Source organism: Microplitis mediator, chromosome 5, assembly GCF_029852145.1.
Source record: "Microplitis mediator isolate UGA2020A chromosome 5, iyMicMedi2.1, whole genome shotgun sequence".
Classification (NCBI taxonomy): Eukaryota; Metazoa; Arthropoda; class Insecta; order Hymenoptera; family Braconidae; genus Microplitis; species Microplitis mediator.
Window position 1 is genome coordinate 7,744,754 of NC_079973.1, and position 26,604 is coordinate 7,771,357.

The 26,604-nt window shown below is 29.7% G+C and overlaps 2 protein-coding genes across 3 annotated transcripts in view; one reads left to right on the forward strand and one right to left on the reverse strand.

Moving 5' to 3' along the window:
* Positions 1-53: 53 nt before the first annotated feature.
* Positions 54-26,604, reverse strand: part of LOC130667740 (uncharacterized ENTR1 family protein) — a 33,618-nt gene continuing 7,067 nt past the window's right edge. Inside the window, exons 2-12 of one of the 2 annotated variants that reach the window (XM_057469564.1) lie at positions 16,046-16,198; positions 12,766-13,030; positions 10,814-10,997; positions 10,573-10,742; positions 7,359-7,425; positions 7,037-7,170; positions 6,276-6,549; positions 5,894-6,204; positions 5,247-5,422; positions 4,097-4,290; positions 54-915 (exon numbers count right to left, since the gene is read on the reverse strand). In XM_057469564.1, the coding sequence (XP_057325547.1) occupies positions 675-915; positions 4,097-4,290; positions 5,247-5,422; positions 5,894-6,204; positions 6,276-6,549; positions 7,037-7,170; positions 7,359-7,425; positions 10,573-10,742; positions 10,814-10,997; positions 12,766-13,030; positions 16,046-16,126 (2,097 nt within the window). In that variant the 5' untranslated portion in view covers positions 16,127-16,198 and the 3' untranslated portion in view covers positions 54-674. Of the gene's footprint in view, positions 916-4,096; positions 4,291-5,246; positions 5,423-5,893; positions 6,205-6,275; positions 6,550-7,036; positions 7,171-7,358; positions 7,426-10,572; positions 10,743-10,813; positions 10,998-11,689; positions 11,832-12,765; positions 13,031-16,045; positions 16,199-26,604 lie in introns of those variants that run through there. The other variant, XM_057469565.1, reaches the window with a different exon arrangement.
* LOC130668672 (uncharacterized) lies at positions 22,611-24,650 on the forward strand. The gene has a single exon (XM_057471068.1). It carries the CDS (start codon positions 22,611-22,613, stop codon positions 24,648-24,650), a length of 2,040 nt encoding a protein of 679 aa, XP_057327051.1.

Sequence of the window (26,604 nt, forward strand, 5' to 3'; positions counted from 1 at the left end):
TCAATACTATATTAATAAGTAACTAATGTTATTTATATATAATTGTTATTGATTGACCATAATATAAATTCCAGCAATAGAAATATGGGAAGTTATCTTATAAATGACATTAGTATAGTATACTATTTTCGTAATAATCTAATAATCTTATTCTATTAATAACTTATTGAGGGTGAAGGTCATAAGTATATGAACATTTAAACAAACATTTATGTACATTATTGACGGTTAATTTTACATATTGATTATAATATTTATATATATATTAAATATCTAAGTAAAAAGATTATAAACTATGTATGATATATATATATATATATTTAAATATATATCACGCAATCAATCGCTTAAAAGTTTTTAAAATAATAAATTTTCTTGGCAAATGTATAATTTTCATGTTCGGTAATTCAAGTATGATGTACGTATTAATTACTGTATAAAATTACACATAAATAAATACATTTTACCCATGATATTAATTTATATAAATATAAAAAAATAAAAACATGTGATACATTTATTTACATGTTTAATAATATAACAATTGATCGCAAGTTTATATTTATTTTGTGTGTCTTGAGCATGCATTTTTTTTTTTATTTTCATAAATAATTATTGAAAGAACACATTTTATTGAAGATAATAATTAAACGTGTTTTATAATTAATTATTAATCAGTCGAGAATATTTAATTTACTATTTGTTTTCCTTAATTGCGCTCGCCATGGAATTATAGGAGCATCATCATCTGAATCGTGGTGTGTTGTTGTAACGATTTTTTTTTCTTCAACTTCAACATTTTTTTCAATACGTTTTAATGGTGCGGTTATTATTTCTTTCTTTTGTGTAGGAATTAGATCAATTTTAACTGGTGGTGGTGCTACGACTGTAGGTACTGGATTCACTGTATTTGTTCTACAAATTTAATGATTTATGAAATTTATTTATTAACCATATAAAATAGTTCTTATAATTTAATTACTTTTAAGCGATACATTGTAAAAAATTTACTGAGTGAATGCGGATTAATTCCGGAGTAAAATTAACCCCAAAGGGGAGTTTATTTTAAGATTAAAACTCCGAATCGGAGTAAATATGAATTTAAATAAAATCAAGACCACTCCGAAATCACTTCACTGAAAAGACGAACTCCCTATTTACTCTGTATGCGAAATGATTTTTTTTTTAATTTCGAAACTCCGAGTGACGGAGCGAATTCGGATTTGAATGAAGTCCGTAATAACTCCGAATTCACTCCTGATTTTTTACAATGTATTATTGTTATTGATTGTAAACTGTTTATTTATCATTTGACATTTACTATCTTATAGTCTAATTTTAAAAAATTTATATTGTAATTTTATAAAAAGTGTGTAGGAAGCTCTGATGCAAATCATTGAGTAACATGTAATATAAATCAGATATAGTTACTGTACAAAAAATTTTTCGCTCTATTAGTTTCGTAATATTATAAAATATTTATAATAATATCGCATTATAATGCATTTTGATATAATTTCATACAATTTTATAAAATATTACACAATTTTCTATAATTTCCTAAAACTTTATGAAATTTTATAAAAAGATTTTTTCACGGATATCGATGCTATGGGGGCGTATTTTAGTAACAGATACTGCTGTAAAGGCATAAAGATTTATAAAAATTTATTTCTTCTATTTTTTTATCCAGAAATATAGAAATGAAAAAATATTAATTTCACTCAATTTTAATTTTTTTTTATACACTTTTATAGTTTCCGGGATTTGTACCATAAACGCTCATATAAGAGCATATAAAAAATCAAAAATAAGATAAATTTGTTTAAATTTATCTTCAGACTTCCAGGTAAAAATCTATTAATTTAAAAAAAAAAAAAAATAATAATTTGTAAGAACTGAAAAATTGTTTATTCTCTATTTTGATATTTTTAGATGTTAAATCACGTGATTTTAGACGTCTATAAATCTATTTTAATAAACATTTATCAAGAGTTGATCTATTAATTTTACATTAAAAGTGTTGTAATTTTACTACACTAAAAAATTTGCGAAGTGAAAGCGGATTAAATTTGGAGTGAAGTCGAACCGGATGATTTTTGATTTATTTCATCTCCTTGAAATGGAATTTACTCCAAAGTAGAGCTTATTTTAATATGTAAACTTCGAATCGGAGTGAATGCCCGATGAAAAAAGATTTTATACAATTATATATAGACTATATATAAATTGGATAGAAAAAATGGCCCGATCCAATTGTATATAACTGTATAAAAATTGTATACAATTCTATACAAATTGTATACAATTCTTTACAATCATATACAATTCTATATATTGCAATTATATAGAATTGTATATAATTATATAGAATTGTATACATTTTGTATAGAATTGTATACAATTTTTATACAGTTGTATACAATTGGATCGGGCCATTTTTTGTATATAATTTTATACAATTGTATAAAATCTTTTTTCATCGGGTGCAGACTGAAATCGAATCCATATCACTCCGAAATCACTCCGTTAAAGAAAAAAAACTCACTATTTACTGCGTATGCGAAATGATTTTTCTAAAACTCCGGAACTCAACGTAACGGAGTGGATTTGGATTGAAAAAAATTCAGTATTTACTTCCAATTCACTTCCCATTATTTTACAGTGCAAACTATATATTTATTAAGTTACGAATATAAAAATTAATAAGTGAAATTCTACAAAACATATGAGGCTCTATTAGTTCAATAATATTATAATCAAGCTTTTTAATTTTACAAAAAATATTTCATTAGGCTAATTTTTAAAATTACAATACTTTACTAACAATTAAAAAGGCAGATTTCAAATCGAAAGGCAAGATCCTTCACTACTCCGTACATCGGAAAAGGTAGTTATAGAAAAAATAGGTAGTTCAAATAAAATTACAAGTGTGAACGGTCTCTACAGAGGCTGTACACTGCATCCTACTAATATCATCCTAATAATAATTAATACGCTACCTTTGTCCAATTTTATTGAATTTATAATCTGCTTTTTTTTTTTTAAAGTAATTGTACAAACAATTTCTCATCAGAAGTTAGTTTGGAAAATTATTCTCTTGTGACTACTAATAATTATAACAAGGTTAATTAACAACATTTTTAGTAAACCTTCAACGCTTTCTATTTAAAATTAACATACCGTTATCTTAAATTACAACGCGTTTTTAAGTAATATAAAGTGATGGTAAAATTACAACTAATTTCAGTAGTTCTACTGTAACATCATGCAATATTATTAGAAATGTATCCTAGGATTTAATTTATCCACAGATTTTTAATTTTACTCGTTAAATTCGTATTATAAAAGTGTTGTAATTTCACAAAAATTATCGATAGTGATATTTACTCCAACTGCAATGTGCGTGAAGTATACGGAGAAAAATGGAGACAAAAAATGTACGAATTTTTATTATGCTGTCGACCAAACTTGAAACAGAAAGTTGAGTCGTCAAAAAATTACTATGCTGCACTATAGTTATTATTGTGAGCCTCCAATAATTTTTTATTTTCTCTTATAATTCCTAATTTAGATGAATAATATTCATTACAATTTATCAATAAGTTTTAAATATATAATATTTTTTGTAGGGTAGCATAATAATTGTTTGGCAACTCAACTTCCTGTTTTAAGTTTGCAGACCATGCTCGATAGCATAATAAAAATTCGTAGATTTATTAAACCTTTTTTTCTCCGTGTACATAGAAAACGTTAATTACCAGCCAACATTGCTCTTGATATTTTTGTCGTTACAATATTATTTTTTAATAACAAATCACTAAAAATACGATGGTAATATATAAAAATAAATATTCAATAGTTTAAATGCGCGTTTCATAAAAGGCCGTAGAAAAATTGAATAAAAATTATTAGGAAAAAATACCACGAACTGGGATCGAACCACTAAATTTTCGTTATTCAGATGAATAAATAAACGGTTTGGAGCCAATAAAGATAATATCATCAAAAAAAAAAACTAGATCTAATTTGCTCAAGATATTTAAAAAAGTTACTAAAACAATAAAAATAAAAATGAAGTTTTTCCAAAACTTACTTTTTATCATCAACACAATCTTTTTTTGCTAAAAGCTGTCTTTTCCATGGTGGAATAGCTTTTTGCCTTTTTTCTTCATTTTCACGTGCTATTTGTTCTTCTAATTCTTTTTTCGCACGTTCTGCAGCTTTTCTCGCTAACATTTGACGTTTCCAAATTGGTATTATATTTCCAGAACTATCTTTTTCAGGAATCTAAAGAGAAAAATAATAACTATATTAATAATAATAATAATAATAATAATAATAACAATAATAATAATAATAATAATTAGGTTAAGTATGAAGGGATAAAAATGTAGGACAAGTACTAACAAAATGGGAGCCCCAGAAATGTAGTAAAAAAAGAATAAAATAAATCAATGTTTGTATTATTAGGGATATGTAGGGCATCTAGTATATCATTTAACGTTGTTCGGGAAATGTTACAGCTAAATTAAAATTGTTGTTCTTTCAATAGTTTTAGCCTTAAAGCTGGGCTGGCTGTATACAACAAATTCTCGAGCTTTAGATTTCTATTATTTTATTAATTGCTCATAATTGCAGCGATTTTTTCAGCTTCCGAAAAAATGCATGAGCTGAACTTCCTCGGAAAATTTTCATCATTCGAGTCCCATAAATATTCAAAACGTAATTAGAAATCTAAAATCTGAAAACTCGGTTAGTAATGCCGGCTCTTAAAAAAATTATCATGTTTCAAAGTTCTTATATTTTGTTTCTAAAAAACTTTTTTTCTTCATTAAAAATTATTGTTTTTATAAAAATTATCCGAATCGATCTTAGAATAATATTTTTTTTTTGATTCCTTGTATATTATAGAGCTTTAAAATTTTCAGAATTGAAGCATCAAAACTCGAGTAAATCCCAATTTTCTAAGGCTTCATAATTAAAAGTCACGTTTCTTTGAGTACACTGAGAGAAAAAAAAATTAAATTCAAGAAAATTTGTTTACTTGATTTATAATACTAAAGACAAAAAATTTTTTATTTTTTTATTCAATAACAATAGTTTCAATTGGGTCATAAATGTTCAAAGGCAATGCATTTTTTCTTGGCACTAGCTAGTAAATAAATACTTGAATTAAGAATTCCCTCTTGGAAATATACATTTTTTTTCTTTTGTGTACTTATTAAATAATAAAATTCTGTTACCTGATCAACAAAACTTGATACACTTAAAGATTTACTGATCTCCATGATGAGATTCTGTTCTTGTGTCTTTTCAACTTTTGCCATTTCAACTTTAAATTTTTTAATCCCTGGTATGTCTTTAGCCTTTTTTAATTCAGCAATAAGATCCGTTTTTTGTACAAAAAAAGGCTCCGACACTAAAATCAACAAAAAAAAAAAAATCGTAATCAAATTTCGTTAATTAGCTGGTAATATTAATTATTTAATCACTAAACTTTTATATATTTCTGATTTAACAATTTTTAATTATTGAACTATTGAAAAAATTCCGATGCTATTTCAAATTTAAGTGATTTCGTAACGTAAAAATAATTTTTTAAAAAATTAATCTGTTCACCAAACTTTAGTTTAATTTTTTAAAACCAATTAATATTTTTTTTCAAAAACACAAAAAATTTATTTATCAGTAATAAAATTTAATACAGTATTCACGTTAATTGAAAAAAAAAAAAAAACTATCAAAAAATCACTGAAATATGACCTCAATATCCATTTAATTAAAATAAATTAAATAAATCACTGTAATAAGATCATTAAAACTTTCTCTTGTCATTATCATCATAACACTTTGAAATTATAAAAATCAAAAGTTTAAATTAATAAAATACCATTGGTCATAGAAACACTTCGAGGTGGTGGAGTAGAAAATGTTTTAGTCCCATTCATTTTAATATTAGTACGTCGTAATTGAACACTTGTAAGATCTTGAATACTAATTGTAGCAAGTGGTTGATGAGTTTTAGGTGTTTCAGGTTCCTGAGTTGATGTGGTCGGTGTATTAACTAAATTTACTGTATCCTTAGTAATAATTGGTGGTGGTAATGGAGGAGGTGGTGGTCCTGGTGATGTATTTTCTTCTTGACACTTATCCACCTCCTCCACTTGAACTCTTCCTTGTATATCCAAATTATCCACTGATCTGTATTGTCAATACTCAATATAAATAAATAATAAAATATAAAAAATATATTTAAATAATTATTAACGTACCTTGCTTTAGATAAAGTGTTTTTATTAGATCCCTTACAGATACTTCTTAAGTATTCCGATGGTTTAAGAAGTGTGTCTGAATCAGCGGCATTAGTAAATTTCGGTGGAATAAATGGCAGCACCATGTGCTTATTTACCAGGTGTGACACCTGGTTCGCTTTAGTATCTTCCAAATCGTTTGATGATGGCGATGGTGTACTGACAATACCAGCAGGTACTTCCGTTTGCGGCTGCTGCGGTTGCTCGTAAGAAGATGTGTCGGACTTGTTGGTTGCTGTTCCGCAACACATAAGAATTATATTATAAAAAATGTTTAAGAGATTGTTGTAGTAGGGGTATCATCAAGAGGAACCATCTTACAAAGTTATTGGAGTTGTAAGTGTGGTACGGTAATTATTTTTATTATAATAGGTATATGTGTAAGATGTTTGGGCCGTAAGTGAAATCTAGGTAAGTGTATTATATGCCCGCGTAAGCACCATGGTCTAGTAATAGTTGCGTCCATAATCGCGTTAACAGACTAATTAAAAGATTGAGCTAAAAACTTCATGCCTCGTAAGCTTAATTGGAACGACAGAGTTGCGATAAATATATATTTTATGTAATCAATCTATTTTATTATTATTATTGTTTTTTTTTTCTTTGTTGTTTATTACAAAGTTTTATTTTAGAACTAGAAATGATGACAGTTAATTAATATATTTAATAAGCAAATGTATTTTTTGTTATGTTATGAAATATGAATTCGTTTTATTATTTACTTGATGAATTATCACTTTCATTCTTGGTATCCTTGATATCCTTGTCAATAGACTCAGGGAGCTTTGGAGAATCAGGAATCTCTTCGATGTCTGGTGGTGGTGGTGGTGGTGGAGGGGGTGGAGGCTTCACGATACTGAACAAAATAATAAATATTTTTTACATATTACTTTTTATATTTTTTTGTTTGATAGAGAAATTGGTTGGTATTAAAAGTTATTCTGTTAAATTGATTGGAAAAATATTAATTTAAGTAAAAATATTAAATTTGATATTGATTTTTTTTTACTGATTTATGATTTCCAATTGATATGACCTACTTACCAATTAGAATTATCAATTTGTGGTTTAGAATCCTTTTCAACCTCTACAGGTGTTACACTTTTTCTTTCTGAAATTTATTTTAAAAAAATAATAAATTATTTTTAATAGAATTCATTTGATATAAAACACAAAAAAAAATTATAATAATCATGATACATTTTTTAAAATTTTCTGTTAATATTTTAAAGAAATTACTTGCAGTTATTAACAAGTTCACATCATGCAGAAATATAAAATATAAATTAATATATTTATATACTTTATTTTTACATTACTTTCAATTTTCAAGCTACAAATGTCATAAAAATTGAAATTAAATCCTCCCGAGTCAAAAAAGTAACTTGATTTTAACTTTTCTGACTTATTTGACTTGCTTTTGACTCAATTAACTTGATTTTGACTGCTATAATTCTTTTGACTTGAATATGACTTTTTTAACTTAGAAATTTAAGTCAACTAAGTCAAATCCAAGACAACGAGTCTTTAATTTGACTTGGTTGGCGTAAATGGGTACTAAGTAAGAACTTAGTCAAAAGCAAGTCAAAACCGAATGAATTTTCGTATCTTAAGGGTGGGCAGTACTAACCGAATTTTTGGATTTTACTTTTCTAATTACATTTTGAATAATTACGTCACTCGAATGGTGAAAACCTTCCGAAAAAGTTTGTCTTATACATTTTTTCGGAAGCTATAAAAATTTCTATAATAACAATTGATCAATAAATTAAAAGAAAAGTAAAATTCAAAAATTCGTTTAGTACGGCCCAGCCTTAAAATATGAAAACACATTTGGTTTTGACTTGCTTTTGACTAAGTTGTCTTACTTAGTACCATTATACTTACCCATTTACGCCAACTAAGTCAAATTAAAGTCTCGTTGTCTTGGATTTGACTTAGTTGACTTAAATTTCCAAGTTAAAAAAGTCATATTCAAGTCAAAAGAATTATAGCAGTCACAATCAAATTAATTAAGTCAAAAGCAAGTCAAATAAGTCAAAATCAAGTTATTTTTTTGACCCGGGCTATTTTATTTTACTTCATATCAATAATTGTTTTTTTAATATCCAAAAATAATCATTTTCGACCCCCTTCGATTTCGCTGAAACTTTTTTATCATTTTCTATCCTACCAAAGACATTTTTCTGAATTTTTTCAGATTTTTTTACCCAACCCAAAAAAAGTTACGGATTTTTGAAAAAAACCGCTCTTTTTTTTTAAATTACTATAACTTTCTCACAAATTAACCTTTTGGCACTTTTTTTTTTCAAAATTTGTGTTTTTAAATTTAGTTTTTAGAAAAAAATACAAAAAATTTTTCGGAAGTCACGACATGAAATATTTCAGTTTTTCCAAAAAAACCGTCATTTTTTCGAAGTCCGAAACCTTCGATTCTCAATTTTTTGTCTTGAAAAAATTTTCAATTGAAAATAAAAAAATTTCTAAATTTAGCTTATTTTTTATGACTTTGCGCGGAAGTTTTTTTGGATTGTTTTTAAAAGCTCAGAAGTTGAATAAAATTGTACAAAAATAATGGTAAAGTGTATTAGGGGCAAGGATTAATTTTTTCGGAGGAAAATTCTCAATTTTTAAATATAGTAAAACTATAAATATTGTTATTTTAACATTTTATAGACATGTAATTAAATAGATAACCTCGTTTTTAGTAGGTTAGAATTTGAAGGTCAACAACTTCATCACAACTTTAAAATTGAGCCTAGTTATTGACCCTCAAATTTTAGCAACAAAACTGATTTTAATATGTTTTATACGTATATTAAAATAAATTTTAATTAAAGATTGATCTATCCATACATTTCTAATTAAATTTTTTTACTGACATGATAATTAGTGCACAAATTCAATTGTCGCACCTTTCTAACATCAACTGTTTAGACTACACTTAAAAAATGGCTTCCTCAGCCACCTACGACTAAAACATTTTTTTTTATTTAGTTAATAATTTCTATTTTTTTTTAATTGCCATTAATTAGACTCAGAACATATTACTATAAATTAAGAAAAAATCGATTTTCTTATGAAAGTTATAGTTTTTAAGTTAGAAAAAAGTTGAAAAGGTCAGAAACTGGAGCATGGTCAACAACAGGGTCTTTTACCTTACCGAAGGCTCTGTGAGTAGGTCCCCTCACGGTTTTGGAAATACCGAAATAATACCGGAATTACACGGTATAAATACTGCATAAATATGGTATTACTCAAGTTATTTTTGCTAGTTTTTTTGCCGCATTTTTACCAAAAAATTACGAAATAAATTCAGAATATTTACGGTAATAAAATAGAAAAATACGGTATTTTAACTGCATTAAAACCGTAATTATACAACATATTAATCTGGTATCTCTACAGTATAAGTACAGTAAGTATATGGCATAACTACAGGAAAAAAACTGGCCAATATAACCATATTACTACCAAATTATTACGGTGAATTTACGGCATTCGCAAAACCTCGAGGGTCTGCTCAGACCCAATAACTCCTCGAGCCCGTAAACGTGTTAGACAGTACGAAGAAGCTTGACCGGTAGTCAAGCACATAACTGTGTAACTTTAGAAGCTAAAGGACAGTAATTTTTAATCACGTTTAACAAATTATACCATGAAACTCGGCAGTTTATAATACAATTCGCACGTTTATAATACAATCGTGATTGCTTAAATGGAAAACAAATTTTTTAAATTGTTTATTTGAACGGCTGTCAAAAGGGAGATGACATGTGTCTGAGGAGGAAAAGTCTGTGCGCTCATACGCGGTTTAGTGGTGACTCCTGAAAATACGCTCTTCTCTCAGCTTTACATTACATAATTACATTAAAATACTTGCTTTTAACTTTATTAAAACACCTATAGAATTCTATAATTAGTTTTTAAATATACTTTGAATTTCATAGCAAAACTTTGATAAACTCACAAGTATCGAAAACTTATTAACGTTTTTAAAAAAAAATTTAGTAATGGATTTTAAAAATTTTTTTAATTGAAATCCAACTCAATATTTTAATTAATCGTATAGAACAAATATTCTAAATAGTCATATTGTATTTTCATTAAAAATTATGCTTTAATTTTTTTTAATTAAATGAGCAAATAGATCATTAACTAAAATTCATAAATTTTTTTTAATTTTCTTGAAATTATCTATGAAAATCCAACAAAATTTTCACGAGTGTAATAACAATAATTTATATTAATTTATCACCTGGTAGTTCTGGTGCTTTAGGACTCTTATCAATTCGCTCGCTACTACTTTTGCGTGATAATGAAGGTGTTGATGTTGTCGATGAATAACAAGGTATTTCACTACTTAAATGCGATGATTCACTAGCACTGCTGGATCTACTAAATCTTCTTACAGTAATTTTTGATCGACTGGATTAAAAATTAAATAATTATCTAGCAATAATAAAAAAAATAAATAAAAATAAAATGAATATAATTACCTGCTTTCAGATGCATCATCATTGAATTTTTTTTGACCCACTGACTTAACGCTCTCCGTCTCATCCGGTCTGATACAGATCTGTTCGTAAGCGTGCTCCGTGTCCTTGATTATATCCGATTTAATTGAGTTACCATTGCTTACTGGCTTGTAACTTCCGTTATTGATGTGAACATCCACTTTCACTGAAATCATTTAATCAACCGTTTACATTTTTATTATTTTTTTTTTTCTTTAATTTTATACTACTATTTTATTTAATAACATACGTTTCTTATAGAAAGTAAACCTTAATCTCAATCAGTAGTCAGATATTTAAAAATATCTTTTTTTTAAACTCATTAAAATTTTTGGTGATTAATTAAAAATACTAGAAATCAAGCTCTTTACTTTAACACAATGATTTTTTTAATTTTTTGTATTAAAAAATATTTACACGTGGTCCAAAAAAAAAAAAATATATATATATATATATATATATATATATATATATATATATATATATATATATATATATATATATATATGTATGTGTATAATTTATTACTTTAAAATTTTCAAGTCATGCTCTTTTTCGCATGGTCGTGTGCGTTTTATAACGGCGTAACGGGTTTGTAAAGAGGAGAACGAAGAAAAATAAGATGAAGACGAGGAAGAATATCTTGCAATGCAAAAGAATCGTAACCCGATTCCCGCGAACTCTCAAGAATATAAAATCGCATTGGTATATTTAATGTATTTAATCTTAATAACATACTATGTGTATATATATATAGATATAAATATTATACATTTCCTTGGAAGTATGAACTCAAACGTGTAATTAATTATTTATTTATCATTTCTTTTATATGCACTAAGTATACAACAAACGTACCAAGATGTCGATCCATTGATGTAATAACTTATTTAATTATTTATTATATATATGTATGTATGTTATTTAATTTTTTAAAAAAGTTTTAATTATTATTATTATTTTTTTTTAAAAAAAAATAACAACTAACGTTTGAAGATTTGTTAAATGAGTGACACAATGCAACTTGAGGCAATTAATCAGGGTCGAGTGTGGTGGGGTTAAATCTTGCAATCTTTTTTTATTATAATCTATCTATAGATATATTACATGGATAAATGAGGATAAACTTGTAATTCTAAAAATTCGCGGGTTTTAGATAAACTTTGATAAAAAAAGTCTTCAATTACTTCATTGTGTATTTAATTGTTCTACGTTTCATTTGTAATTTATTTTATAAGTTTTACCAATGCAGCTAAAACAGGTTTAATTTAAAAATTAATTAATTATTTTCATTAAAACTAAAGTAGTAAACGAAAAAAAATTTTTTTTTGTCATTTTCATAATTATTAAGGGCTAAAAGTTTATTGGGAAAAATTTACCGAGTGGGGAAAGTTGGTCACATGACAAAAATTGTTTTCATTTACGGTAAACGTATTTTTTAGTCGATCGTGATAAAATGTGCCGGTTAGTTTGATGATAAAATGATAAAATTCTTAAGGAGACCATCTTGCCCCCCTCCCCCTCCCTTATCTAGAGGAATAATTAAGAGAAAGCATATTAAAAATAATTATGAGTCATTAACGATTAATTTAAATTATATTCTATAATTGATAGATGTTCAAATAAAAAATGATAATAAAATATATATTATTTATAATGAAATAGTGATATAAACTCTCACTAATTTGATAAAGTGACTATAAACGAGAGAGTTGCGTCTAAACTTAAATTATAGACATAGAAGCTTAGCAGTATAATCGATCGATCAGCAAACAAGGATGATTGGCAATGATAGAATTGAGGTCGTCATCAACCAGAAAATTTTCTAAGCCATGATCGAAAAAAAAAATAAATGATAGATAAAGATAGATAGAGAGTAAGCCAAACGGATGATGAGAATGATGTTGTATTTATCTGGGACATGTCACACTTACCAGTTAAAGTCTCATCCTTCTTCTCAATGTTAATTCGCTCGTCATTTATAGTTTCATCCACGTTATCACTAAACAGTCGTGTAATTCTTGTATAGACGAGGTCGTTCGGACTATGGAGGTAGAATGATTCAGTATCTTTTGGTTTTTGATGTTCTGATATAAATGGACTCATTGGATTTATGTAAATTCCATCACGGGGTCGAGTACCAGGTGGATGAAGAAAAAATGGCTCGTGAAACATTTCAGAACTGCTTCGTAAAAAATTCTAGAACACATATTTATTCATTTTTATTTATTTCTTGTATTTTAATATGAATTATTTATTTTTAGTATTAAGTTATTTAAATATATGAGCATACTTTTTTTTAAAAATATATTTAGTTAATAATATTTCTTATCGTTGATTATAATTAATAATAAATTTTATCAAAACTTAATCTTGGACAATGTTTTAATTTTTCATGTATTGGTGCATTAAAATATAGCAGCACTATAATTAAATATAGCAGTGTTTAAATGAACTCACACCAGTGTAGCGGTGTTATCCAGCCGGTGTTAAAGCGGGGTATAGATATTGAGTAAATTAATATAATCAATGTATGAATAAGGTGGGATAAATCATTGATAATTTTCTTTTATTTTTCTCGCTGATTTAGTTTGCAAAAGAGACTTTTGAATCATACAAATCTGTTCTCCAGATTTTATACAATAACATTAAAATGTCATTTCCAAATGGATTTCTCCATAGATTGATAAACTTGTCGTATAATTAATTTATGAAACAATAAAAGTGTATTTTCGTATTTGAAATACAGTTCGACTCCTGATAGTTAAAAAATAAAACTATTTTTTGTTAACACCGGAAAAATTTTAATACTACTACTGCCGCCATGGTGTTATTTTAACACCGATTTGAGGATTGCATTGACCACCGACAACCCTGACATCGGAATAGTGTGGACTTACACCGTTTTTTTTAACGTATGTGTACGTACACGGAGAAATTATTTTCGTTTGAAATGCCATGGTGTTATAGTAAAGCCGGACTATGTTGGCTACCTGCAGAAATTTAAATAAACACATGGCAAAAATTACTGTGATGATAGAAAGTTGACACCAAAAATCACTGTAATCATTGTAAATTTTACTATTCCCAACGGTTAAATTTTATTTTTCCTTTGGTTACGTTAATTATATTATTCCCTTCAAAGATTAAGTAAAAAACAATTCGGATCATTTATATATTTAATTTTTTTGTACGAGTTAATTTACCGGAAACAAAATATATTATTTGTTGAGCAAAACGATGGAATTAGAAACAAAAACAACATTTATCATAGATTAATTATATTTACTATCGCTTTTATCATGATAAATATTATTATAAAAGATGTGCGGCTATCAAGATAAATAGTTTAATAAATTCTCAAGATTAATCTTTTTTACATTCGACTCGAGTTCCAGAGAAGCATAAAAATGTGATGAGAATCGCAGCGTGATGCAGCAGAAGAAATAGTAATTTCTATATAAAAACTAGTTTGTTATCGAAATTTTTTTTTTAAAGTAAATTTATTTTACAAGTAAACTTTCATCGTCATTTGGTATCACACAATGAAGTTTTTGAGTTCCTTTTCTAGTTGCTGTTCTATTAAACTTCATTTTGTGATACCAAATGACGATGGAAGTAAAACAATACTCAAATTCAACTGAATTTAAAATTCAAAAATTGTTTAAGCGTCAAAAAAAAAAATAAACATCGTTTATTACTTTGGGGTTTAAATGCGGATCAATTTCATTTGCTATCTTTTCCTGGGTTTTTTTTTTTTCCTTATTGGCTATCGTCCCAATGAGGCCACATGCCACCTCTCCTAGGTTACAAGAAAAGACTCATAAGTAGGTCTTAGTTAATTTTTATAATTCATTTATTAAATGAGTAAAAAACTTCGAAAAATAGTATACTCCGAACGGCACAGTATTCAAAAAAAAATCATAGCAGCTTAATAGACCGATCTGAGAATGTTTATTGGTCAAATTAAGTCGAAAAATAATATTTAGGGAAAAAAAATTTTTTCAAATTAACAAAAAAAAATAGAACGAATTGTTTGCCCATGATCGTATTGGTCTCAAAATTTCCTAAATTCATCCAAGTTTTTTTGATAATTTTTTAAAAAATATCGAAGGGGGCATACATTTCGAAAAAACGTTTTTTTTTGCTTAAAACTTAAAATAAACAATGAAGGAATTGATTAAGAATAAAAACCCGGAAAAAATGCTCAGATATGATCATATATGATCATGTATGAATACTCAGATCTGATCAGATCCTGCATGATCATACATAATCATATATAACCATGTATGATTGTATATGATCATAAATGATCGTATATGATTATGTATGATCGACAGGATCTTTTTCGAATCTTATCAGATCTGAGTATTCATACCATGTTTTTTGAAAACATCCAATTCATACACCCGAGAATATAATATTTGTACATATTTGCAAGAATATTTGTATACATTATCATCAAAATTTATGTTATATAAAATGGGTGCATGTATAATATATTTATACATGCATTCATTAGAATGTAGTGAAACTTCTTTAGATGTATGTCCTTAAATCTATATAGATTTCTTTAAAAATCGACATTTACGCAGATCTGCTTGATAAACTTATATATTCGTGGACATAGTGAGATCTATTTGGATCGCTTTGGAAATTTTAAAATCTGTTCAGATCTCTTTTGATATTTTTAGATCTGTTTGGATGTACTTAGATATAGTGAGATCTCTTTGGATGTTGTCAGATCTGTTTGGATCCGCTTGGATCGCGCCAAAATTTAGATCCAAGCATATATGACTGTTTGGATCCAATTATATATGCTTGGATCTAAGCATTTTTTATCGGGCTGTTAGTGCGTATAAAAAAACAATTGCCCTAAAATGACACACCCTAATAAATATACATATAAAATCAGGATATAAGATTTTATTCTCTTCCGGTGGAATAATAAAAATTATAGTTATATTTAAACGAACCTGTATACTAATTAGCTCTCTGTCACTTCCCACTGAAGATTAGTAAATATTCAAATGAATAACAATTATAAAAATTATTAAATTATTATAGAAAACATTGTGTGAAAAAACGCTAATGATTGATGAGGGAAAAGAAGTATTGCTTTATGAAAAAATCATCAACAAAAAGTTTTATGTATATCGAAGAATTGACTTCATATTATTTATAATTAATCATTACATAAATATTAATTACCTTGTCGACAGAATTCGTTTTACAACTGTAAGTAGTTGCGTCAGTCATATTCTCTGAATATTCTGATCGATCCCTTGCCATTTTGATCGTCGTAATAACATTTTATGATACTTTTATTACATTTATTTTTTCTTTATACCTTTCTCTTATTCTCTGAAAAATAAATAAAAAAGAATACAATTGAATTTTAATATCATGATTGTAAATTGCTATTAAGTAATAGTAAAGTAATAGAAGTTCGAATTTAACGATTTACGGAAATGATTACGTTTTTATTTACGCAATATATTTATATTTATACGTATGTATATATATTTGCTGATTATAATATTATACCAGAATATTTATTATTTTATAAAATTATTTCCTTTAATATAGATAAAATAAAAAAAAAAAATTTTAATGACCAAGTATTGAGAATTCTGTAATAAAATAAAAGTATGAAAAATAATATATATTACAGGGCAAAAAAAAAAATCAACAATAGTGATTTTTATCATATCAGTATCGGAATATTCCGTGTTTTGATATATCAACGAAATATTTATCATGATATAGAAATATTTCCTATTTTGGTATTGTAATTTTTTTTATGTGGTAAGATAGTAACTTATTCTATGTAAATATAGAGCAAGCCGGAGCACAACGGTCCTCTCTAGTAGCTACTTATTTTTTGTGTCTTTTAAGCACCGGGTACAAGTTGTTTTGATTTACCTCGAACAAATCCTGTAAATTTTTTTTTGTTGTCAAATAACTGCATTCTTTAATTTTACTTGTATTGAATGGTCCCTATCCTCAGACCCCAAATAATAATTTTGACAAGTTGTTTAATAAAAATAGTATATTATTTTTTTAGAGTTTTGAAGTATTCCATTATACCCCAGATAGTCCATTGGGTTTATATATCGCTTATGTAAACTCTAAATTACAAAACAAATTTTTTCTTTTTTTTTCACCATAAAATATTTTTATTGGAGATGAAATTTGTAAATTACATCTAACTCATAAATCTAGACTATGGAAAAAATTTTTTTTTTTTCTCAAATTGTTTTCTATTTATTAAATACAAAATAAATAAGGAAATTTTTAGCAGAATAATTTCAGGAAGAATGTAGATTTTACTTCATCCTTATCCACTCTGATTACACAATATATCTTTGGAATAAATTTATATCTGATAAAATGATTTTTTTATGTAAAATCTTCAATAAGTCATTTATTTAAGTGTTAATAATTTTTACTCTTCGTATTTCATGCCGCGGAATTTCATTTTTTAACAATAGAAACTTTCTATTAGAATAATCTTTACTCTATAGAATTCTTTATATAAGGAAATTAGATAAATAAAAAATTATTCACGCCTCCAATTTGTTATAGTATAATAAATTTATTTGCTTCAATAACAACTTAAGCTTTGTCTATTTATTATCAATATTTAATGTCAATTCATATATTTACTTTCATTATCGATTAAATGTAATAGCTGTTGAATATGATCTTTCGATTTTTCAATTTTCATAAAAAAATAAAAAATAATTCCCTAATTTGAAACAGTCTAGTTTACATACATACAGACCAACTGAAGTCCAAGAAAACATTTTTCAATTAATTTTTATCTACTAGTAGTCTAAATAATAGAACTTATTACTATGTCAGAGTTGTTCATTGAAATACCCTCTTGCAATTAGTGCACTTTTTTTACCATATAAGCGCAATAAATAGTGGTGAAATGAAGAGGGAGGGGCAAAACAGGGTACTTAAGGAAATACCAAATTTTCGAGGACTCAAATACTCTAAATCTTTTTTTTTTTAATGATATTCAAAGTAAATAAAAAAATTTTTAGTTATATACCGTTAAAAAAAAATTTTTTTCATTTTTGCGGGCAAAATGGGATACCCCCTAAAAAAGGTGAAAAAAAAAAATTTCTGGATTTTAAATGAATTTGATTAAGTTAAACTTTTTTGTAAATAATTTACACGGAGAAAAATTATATTTTACATGATTATTGGATGCAAAAAAAGAAAAACAAATTTTTAATAGTTTTTATCATAAAAAAAGTCATTAATATTCTTCAACTGACAATTGATTTTTGAAAAAGTTTAACAAAAAAAATTTTAAATAACGCTCAATTATATTTACAAAAGTGATTTTGGAATGTTTAAAAACCATTTAAAATATAGAATTTTTTTTTTATAAAATTTTGGGGGTACCCCGTTTTGCCTACCCGACCCCCTTTGTTCCCCCTCCCTTCTCCTAATTTAAGCTGAGTGAATTTTGATTTTTTCTTACGGTGATAAAACGACCTTTCCGCTTCGCGTTCGAGGCGTGCTATAACAATGTTAGAGGTGTTAAAAAGGGCACTATATTAAAAACAAAAGATTTTATTTTTTTTTAAATAACTTTAATTAATTGATTATATATATATATATATATATATATATATATATATATATATATATATATATATATATATATATATATATGATTATTTTAAAGTCTTTTTGATGAGATCTGAATCACTTGCCGCCGTCTATTACCATTGGATCCTTGAAATTATTTTAATTCAACGCCTCAGTAGTATTAATACTGAAATTTAAATTTCTGATTGTCTTGAAATTTATAAAAAATTTTTTATTCGTCTCATATATATCATTAGATAATAATTAATAATAACTTTTAAAAATTTTGTTATTTCCTGTTGCAGCTCTTACAAGCATTTATCTTAGCTTGAATCTATAATAAGTTGTCAGTGACCAATCAATTTCAAATGTGAAAAATGGATATTATTTCATTTTTTTTTTTTTTTTTTTCACATAACGTAATAGCTTTATGGTAAGGCAACAGCTAATCAACTCGATTACTTGAATGAAAAAAACTCTATTCAATTAGCACTGTTTCTAATTATAAATATTTTTAATTACTCTGCTTATTAGGTAAATTCCAATCCATTATCTGTAATCAACTGACTGACAGTTGAGTATGATCATAAAAAGAGGCCGCAATTGTGTTGTGTTTTCAAACGTAACAGTAATATAGTGTTTAATCATTTGAAAAATTTAATTTTCATTCGTTCAGCTTTCTAATTTGACGTATAATATTAGGTATTCGTTAATGTTTTTTTTTAAATAATAGTAAAATAGTAAATCTTATCGAAGAATTTTCTTTGTAAAATTACAAGATAATTTTAATTACACTATAATGATTTTTATTAATTAAATCAGCGGGTTTTCCTCAATATTGTAATATTGTACTTTCCATTATTTTATTATATGTTTCTATTTTAATTATCTTATTATCTCATCACGTATATTAATTTTAGTAAAATATATAAGACGGTTTAACATAAACCGAAAAAAATTAATTGCTTGGTTTTTTTTTTTATTTTATATTTTTTATAATTAAAATAATTCATTGAAATAAAATAAAATTGGACTTTTTTTTCGAAAAGAATCAAATTTCCTACAAAATTATCTCCAAAATTTTTTTCAATTAGGGCTGCTGAACAAAAATTTTACTCAAATTTATTTTTATTCACTGGTCGAAATGGTTATAACCCAAAAATGGTGTGAAATAAGAGCTGAAATTTCGACTCGGGATAATTTTATGTTAATAATAATCTGATGACTTTAAACCGATTCATTCTGTAGGTGCCCGAAAAACTTAAGACCCGGATTGAGCATAAAGAATTGCTAGAGAACTACCTGGGATCTGATCCTTACCCGAGTCAAAAAAAATAACTTGATTTTGGCGTAATTTTAAAAATTGAAAATAAAACAAATCTAACAAGACAAAACTAAGTCAAGTTCTTTTTTTAACAAATGAAAAAAACGTTAAAACAACCGCAGAAACGCTGTTTACACTCTAAAACCAAGTGTTTTACAAGTGTATTATTTTAACACATATTAAATATGTTTGTTGCGTAATCACAACTACATTCAAATTTGAATGTAGTTGAACTTCCGGCAAATAGAGGCAGCACCTACTGGGGCCTAGTGTCCATCTATGAGAACTTGACTTGCACTGTGCGACGCATGCGCATGAATTTATCCTGCCTCGTGGCAAGAAGACCGACGCCATTATCTATTCGTTTATACAATTTCAAGTGTCACCACGTGTTTTGTATAATCTATTCAAATTGCGCTCATCTTGAGTAAATAATTAAAAGTAATCAATTAATTACATTAAGGGTTCATTACTCTATATAAAAATATAATTATTTTTATAATCGCGAGCTCCAGAGCTCATAAAATAATTAAATAAATAACATCAAGAAAATCCAGTGTTCTACAACCTGTTCCTGACGAGGTTATTTTCGACGGAGAAAGCAACAGGTGCATTTTTTATTAAACATTTACTTGCTATCAGTGCTCAATTAATTTAAAAGACTCAGTTTTACTATTTATTTAATTATCATTATGCTCAATTTCTTAATTAATATAAAAGTTATGTTTCGCTCAGTAGCCTCTGCTATCATGCTACCACGTGTTCAACAGATAAATTAAATTCAGTGTAATTTATCATGAGCTCATTAAATTCAATTCAATTAAGTGATCATCACTATTAAAGCTCAATAACAAAAATATTTATGTATTCAGTGCTATTAAAAATAGTAATTAATGTGTTCACTTCGCTCAGTAACCTCTGACATCATGTTACTTATTATTAAGGCCTCAGCGACTCAAGCGCCACCGAGACTGGGATCCACGGCGAAGGAGACCAGTCTAAGCAGAAAATCAAGCGCTCTCCCAGGAAATCGGCGATTTCCCCAGCACTCGAGCTGAAAGTCATCAGCCAGCACTCACGCCTCGGAGTCTTCTCAGACTGGGAAGCTCTGGCGGATACACTCACCGTCGCCGACGGCTTAGCTCAACTCAAGTCTCGACTTGAGTTACTCGAGGGTGAATGGCACCAGTTCAACCTAACTCACGACTCACTAGCACTCACCTGCACCAAGGAGTTCTTGGAGAGCTCATATGTCAAGGACGGAGTATACGATTCGGTGTATAGGTCGTATATCAACGCCAAAGGCAAACTAATCGCACTCATCAACTCAATTCCAGTACCAGCTGCTGTTCCAGCTGTAGTGCACTCAACCCGGGCTCCAACGCATCTGCCAGCACTCGCAATTCCCAAGTTCGATGGGCGTTACGAGAACTGGCCTGAATTCAGGGACTCATTCACCTCAATGGTGATTAATGCTCAAGAACTTGCTCCAGTTCAACGTCTTCAGTACCTGAAGAGCTGTCTGCAAGGACAAGCCGCACTCAGCCTCGCCAGTGTACAAATGTGCGACGACCAATTTGTACCTGCGTGGAACCAGCTCAAGGAGAGGTACAACAACCCTCGCCTACTCATCGGTGCTCAACTGGACAAGCTCCTTAACATGCCTGCGCTCACTTCACGCTCATCTGAGCAGCTCAATTACCTTCTGAACACCGTTTCAGAGGTAATCAACGCACTCAACGCACTCGGGGTACAATTAAACTCAGATTTGAATCCGCTGCTTACGCAGTTGATCATATCTAAACTGGACTCACACAACCGGGAGCTCTGGGAAAACAAAATGGGTGCTTCCACGGAATACCCAACCCTCAAAGTACTCACTGAGTTCTTGGTCAGTCGTGCTCGTGCTCAAGAACGAGTGGAACAGGCGTCTTCGTCCAAACCACCGCGCTCATCCACTAAAACAGCTTCATATGCTGCTGCAGCTGTTACAGACTCATCTCCAGCCACGCACTCATCTACTGCACTCGTCTGTAAACACGTCCGGCATTCATCATACTAGTACTCATCGCTCAGCAATTTCACTCGCAACTTGCCTACTTGCCCTTATCATCAGTTAAGTACTCATCCAGTATGTATATCGCTGGATCCAGGTTCTGAATCATCTTTTGTTTCAGATTCCTTGGTGCACTCACTTAATCTCTAACGCACACACTCATCTATTCAGATCATTGGTATCGGTATATCCAATGCTGGTAAAGCTAAATGTCAATTCGCACTCAAACTCTCATCTAAGCATCAAACGACTTAGTCATCATCGCACACGTGTTAGATGAACTCATTACAAGTTGCTGACAAATTAAAGCACTCTGCAAGGCGGGCGGATTCCTTCTTGCTAAATGGGCAAGCAATCATCCCAAGATTACAATAAATCAATCATGTGGAAGCAATCAAGACTCATGAATTCGAGGATTCAGACTCCAGCACCAAGCTTCTGGGCATGTACTGGTCCTCACACTCAGATCAATTTATTGCACGTACTCACCACCATGCTCAACTCAAAATTTTACAAAATGGATCATTTTATCAGAGATTGCTCAAATCTTTGATCCTCTTGGATTTTCCGCACCACTCATCATTCGAGCCAAGGTATTCATGCAGGAGCTTTGGCTCGACAAGCTCAGCTGGGACACTCCATCGGCAGCCAATCAACGGAATAAATGGAGAAACTTCAAAAATGAACTCAAATTTATCTCTGAAATCAAAATTCCAAGATGGATCCACTCATCCACGTGCTCAACCACCGAAATCCATGGATTCTCGGACGCCTCTCAATTGGCAATGGCAGCTGCCGTGTTCATTAAAGTCCACACACCTGCTCATGGAGTCAGAGTTACGCTGCTCTGCTCCAAAACCAAGGTAGCTCCGTTAAAACGACTAACGATACCAAGGTTAGAACTCACCGCAGCTCACATGTTGGCAAAACTCACAAAACACTGCCAGAGCACTCTCAATCTCACTCAATCGCCAATATACTTGTGGACGGACTCAACAATTACACTCACGTGGATTAAATCTCACCCGTCTCGCTGGAAGGAGTTTGTTCGAAATAGGGTGTCACATATTCAAGATCTACTTCCAGATGGCCACTGGAATTTCATTCCGGGCACACAAAATCCAGCAGACTGCGCAACACGAGGGTTGACACCTACTCAACTCCGTGATCATCAACTATGGTGGACTGGCCCACCATGGTTGCTCAAGAGTTCATCGTCCTGGCCTAAATGTCCATCAATCGATGATACAGGAGCTCAAGCAGAAGAACGGCCTGGACTGGCCCTGTTCTCATCGAATTCATCGCTGAAATCAAATTGGCCTATCATGGAACGGCCAATACCACTCCTACGCATGTTACGAGCTACTGCAATCTGCTTTAGACTTCGTGACATGATCAAGAAATCACCAAACTCATCACTCAAGACTCCAATTACTTCTGACGAAGTAATTTCTGCACTCAACTTCTGTATCAAAGAAACTCAACGCATTCATTTTTCAAACGAGATCAACATGCACTCCAAACACGCACCATGGCCTAATGGTCATCCATTTGCTCGATTGGTTGCATTCATTGACACCGACGGCATCATTCGAGTAGGTGGACGGTTGGAAAATTCTCCAAATCAAGACCAAAGCAAGCATCCTGCTATTCTACCACGGAATGCGGCACTCACAAAACTCATCATCTCTGATGCTCATCAGCGTACCATGCATGGTGGTACTCAACTTACTCTTGCATTCATACGACAAAAGTACTGGATCATTGTCGGTAGACAACCAGTACGCTCAATTATACTCAAATGTATAAAATGCGCACGACATCGTGCTGATAGAGCTCAACAACTCATGGGTCAGCTACCAGTATCACGAGTTACTCCATCATCTGCATTCATTCACACTGGAGTTGACTATGCTGGCCCAATAACACTCAAAAATTGGAGACGCAGAGGAGCAAAAACATACAAAGGCTGGATTTGTGTTTTTGTCTGCCTTTCTACGTCCGCAGTACATCTAGAGGTAGTCAGCGACTACAGCTCTAGTGGGTTCATCGCAGCACTCCGCAGATTTATCAGCCGACGAGGAATCTGCACAGCACTCTACAGCGATTGTGGCACGACGTTCAAAGGCGCTGAAACTGATCTCAACCGTCTGTTCACTCAAGGAACTCAAGAGTCAAGAGAAATACTGGATCACATCACTGTGAACAGTATTGCCTGGCATTTCAATCCACCAGCAGCTCCACACATGGGTGGAAAGTGGGAAGCTGCTGTCAAATCACTCAAACATCACCTTACTCGATCAGTGGGAGAGTCTTCATTTACGTTTGAAGAATTTACGACTCTTCTTACGCAAATTGAAGCTATATTGAATTCAAGACCATTGGAGCCACTCACGGAAGATCCAGAAGACATGGATGCACTCACTCCTGGTCACTTCTTAATTGGACGAGCACTCAACATGATTCCTGAACCAGCACTCATCGATACAAATAGTTCTCGATTGTCTAGATGGCAATTTCTACAACAACGTGTTCAACAGTTCTGGAATCATTGGTCTACAAGTTATCTTCAAAGACAACTGGCAATCACCAAGTGGCAACGTCCAACTCATCAAATTCAAGATGGGTCACTTGTATTACTCACCGACGAAAGGTTTCCACCAACCAGGTGGCCTCTCGCTCGTATTATCGCACTCCACCCTGGCAAAGATGGATTGACCAGGGTTGCTACGCTCAAAACAGTGAACTCAACACTCACTCGTCCAATCACGAAGCTTGCACTCCTACCAATTGAACCAGAACCACAAGAAGATGACGAAGAATAACTTCACTGGTTCAATGACATGCTCATCAAAAGATCAAGTACTCAAGAACTCATCAATCATCAACTCTGTTGCTGATGGCGGGCGGAATGTTGCGTAATCACAACTACATTCAAATTTGAATGTAGTTGAACTTCCGGCAAATAGAGGCAGCACCTACTGGGGCCTAGTGTCCATCTATGAGAACTTGACTTGCACTGTGCGACGCATGCGCATGAATTTATCCTGCCTCGTGGCAAGAAGACCGACGCCATTATCTATTCGTTTATACAATTTCAAGTGTCACCACGTGTTTTGTATAATCTATTCAAATTGCGCTCATCTTGAGTAAATAATTAAAAGTAATCAATTAATTACATTAAGGGTTCATTACTCTATATAAAAATATAATTATTTTTATAATCGCGAGCTCCAGAGCTCATAAAATAATTAAATAAATAACATCAAGAAAATCCAGTGTTCTACAACCTGTTCCTGACGAGGTTATTTTCGACGGAGAAAGCAACAGGTGCATTTTTTATTAAACATTTACTTGCTATCAGTGCTCAATTAATTTAAAAGACTCAGTTTTACTATTTATTTAATTATCATTATGCTCAATTTCTTAATTAATATAAAAGTTATGTTTCGCTCAGTAGCCTCTGCTATCATGCTACCACGTGTTCAACAGATAAATTAAATTCAGTGTAATTTATCATGAGCTCATTAAATTCAATTCAATTAAGTGATCATCACTATTAAAGCTCAATAACAAAAATATTTATGTATTCAGTGCTATTAAAAATAGTAATTAATGTGTTCACTTCGCTCAGTAACCTCTGACATCATGTTACTTATTATCATGACATTTTTGCATTCAACTCAGTGTTCAATTAAACTCAACTTGATTATTTTTAATTCATTATTTACTCGAGCTCAACTCAATAATTTGCATTCATTTATTCACGTATTCATGAGCTCAGACAATTAACAGTATTTATAAATTAAATAAACTATTTAATTTGCAACCCAGTGATATTTTGTGCTGTGACAAATAAAAATATTGTTATATTTTTAAATATGCGTATTTTTCAAACATCCCAACCACCAACCAGTCCTGGCATGTCTTTATTTAATTATTATTACAACATTTTATGTATAATATGTTTAAGGCCATAAACAAAACTATAGTTTTTTGTAGTCACTTAAAACACGTTTCACGGTGTGTTAAAAATCTATAGATTGCTTATGGCGTTCCAATGTAATTTGGCAAGTGTGTTAATTTCGACTTCAAACTTGGTTTTAGAGTGCATTCTGTATACAATTCAACAAACACTCTTCAGGTCTATTCTAGAATAAATTCTCATTGATTTACACTCATGAACAAAACTATCTAAATAATACGGTCATACTCATACTTTTGAATAATTTAAATTCACGAAATGCTATCCTCCTATAGATAGTGCTATCATAATACTGTAGTAATGTTAAATTTGAAAATATGTAAGCAGGAAGCTAACGCACTAAAAGAAAAAAAGATCAATTTCATTGAGAAAAATCATTGACAACAATATTTCGTCACTGGAGCAAAGAAAAAAAAATTTGTTAAAAAAGAAGCGCTCTAATATATATATATAATGAAGTTTAAAAGACGTTAGAAATTATCACTTTAAATAGGAATGTTATTTTAATCATTTTTTTTTTTTTTAAATCTTTTGTGTAAGAACATTATACTTTCAGCTAAATAAAATCCACGTAGATGTAGTACGTAAGCTTGGCAATTTCTTAAACTCCTTTCTGTTAATCACATACTTCTAGCAGAATAAAATACGTAAAAGTCAACGCAAGTTCCGATGAATTAAAAAAAAAAAATAATAAGTAACTTAAATTTGTATTTTGTATTTCATGAGAAAGTATACCTAATTAACCCACGTTATTTAATTTATAAAATTATCTTATTTCAATAAATTTCTCTCGT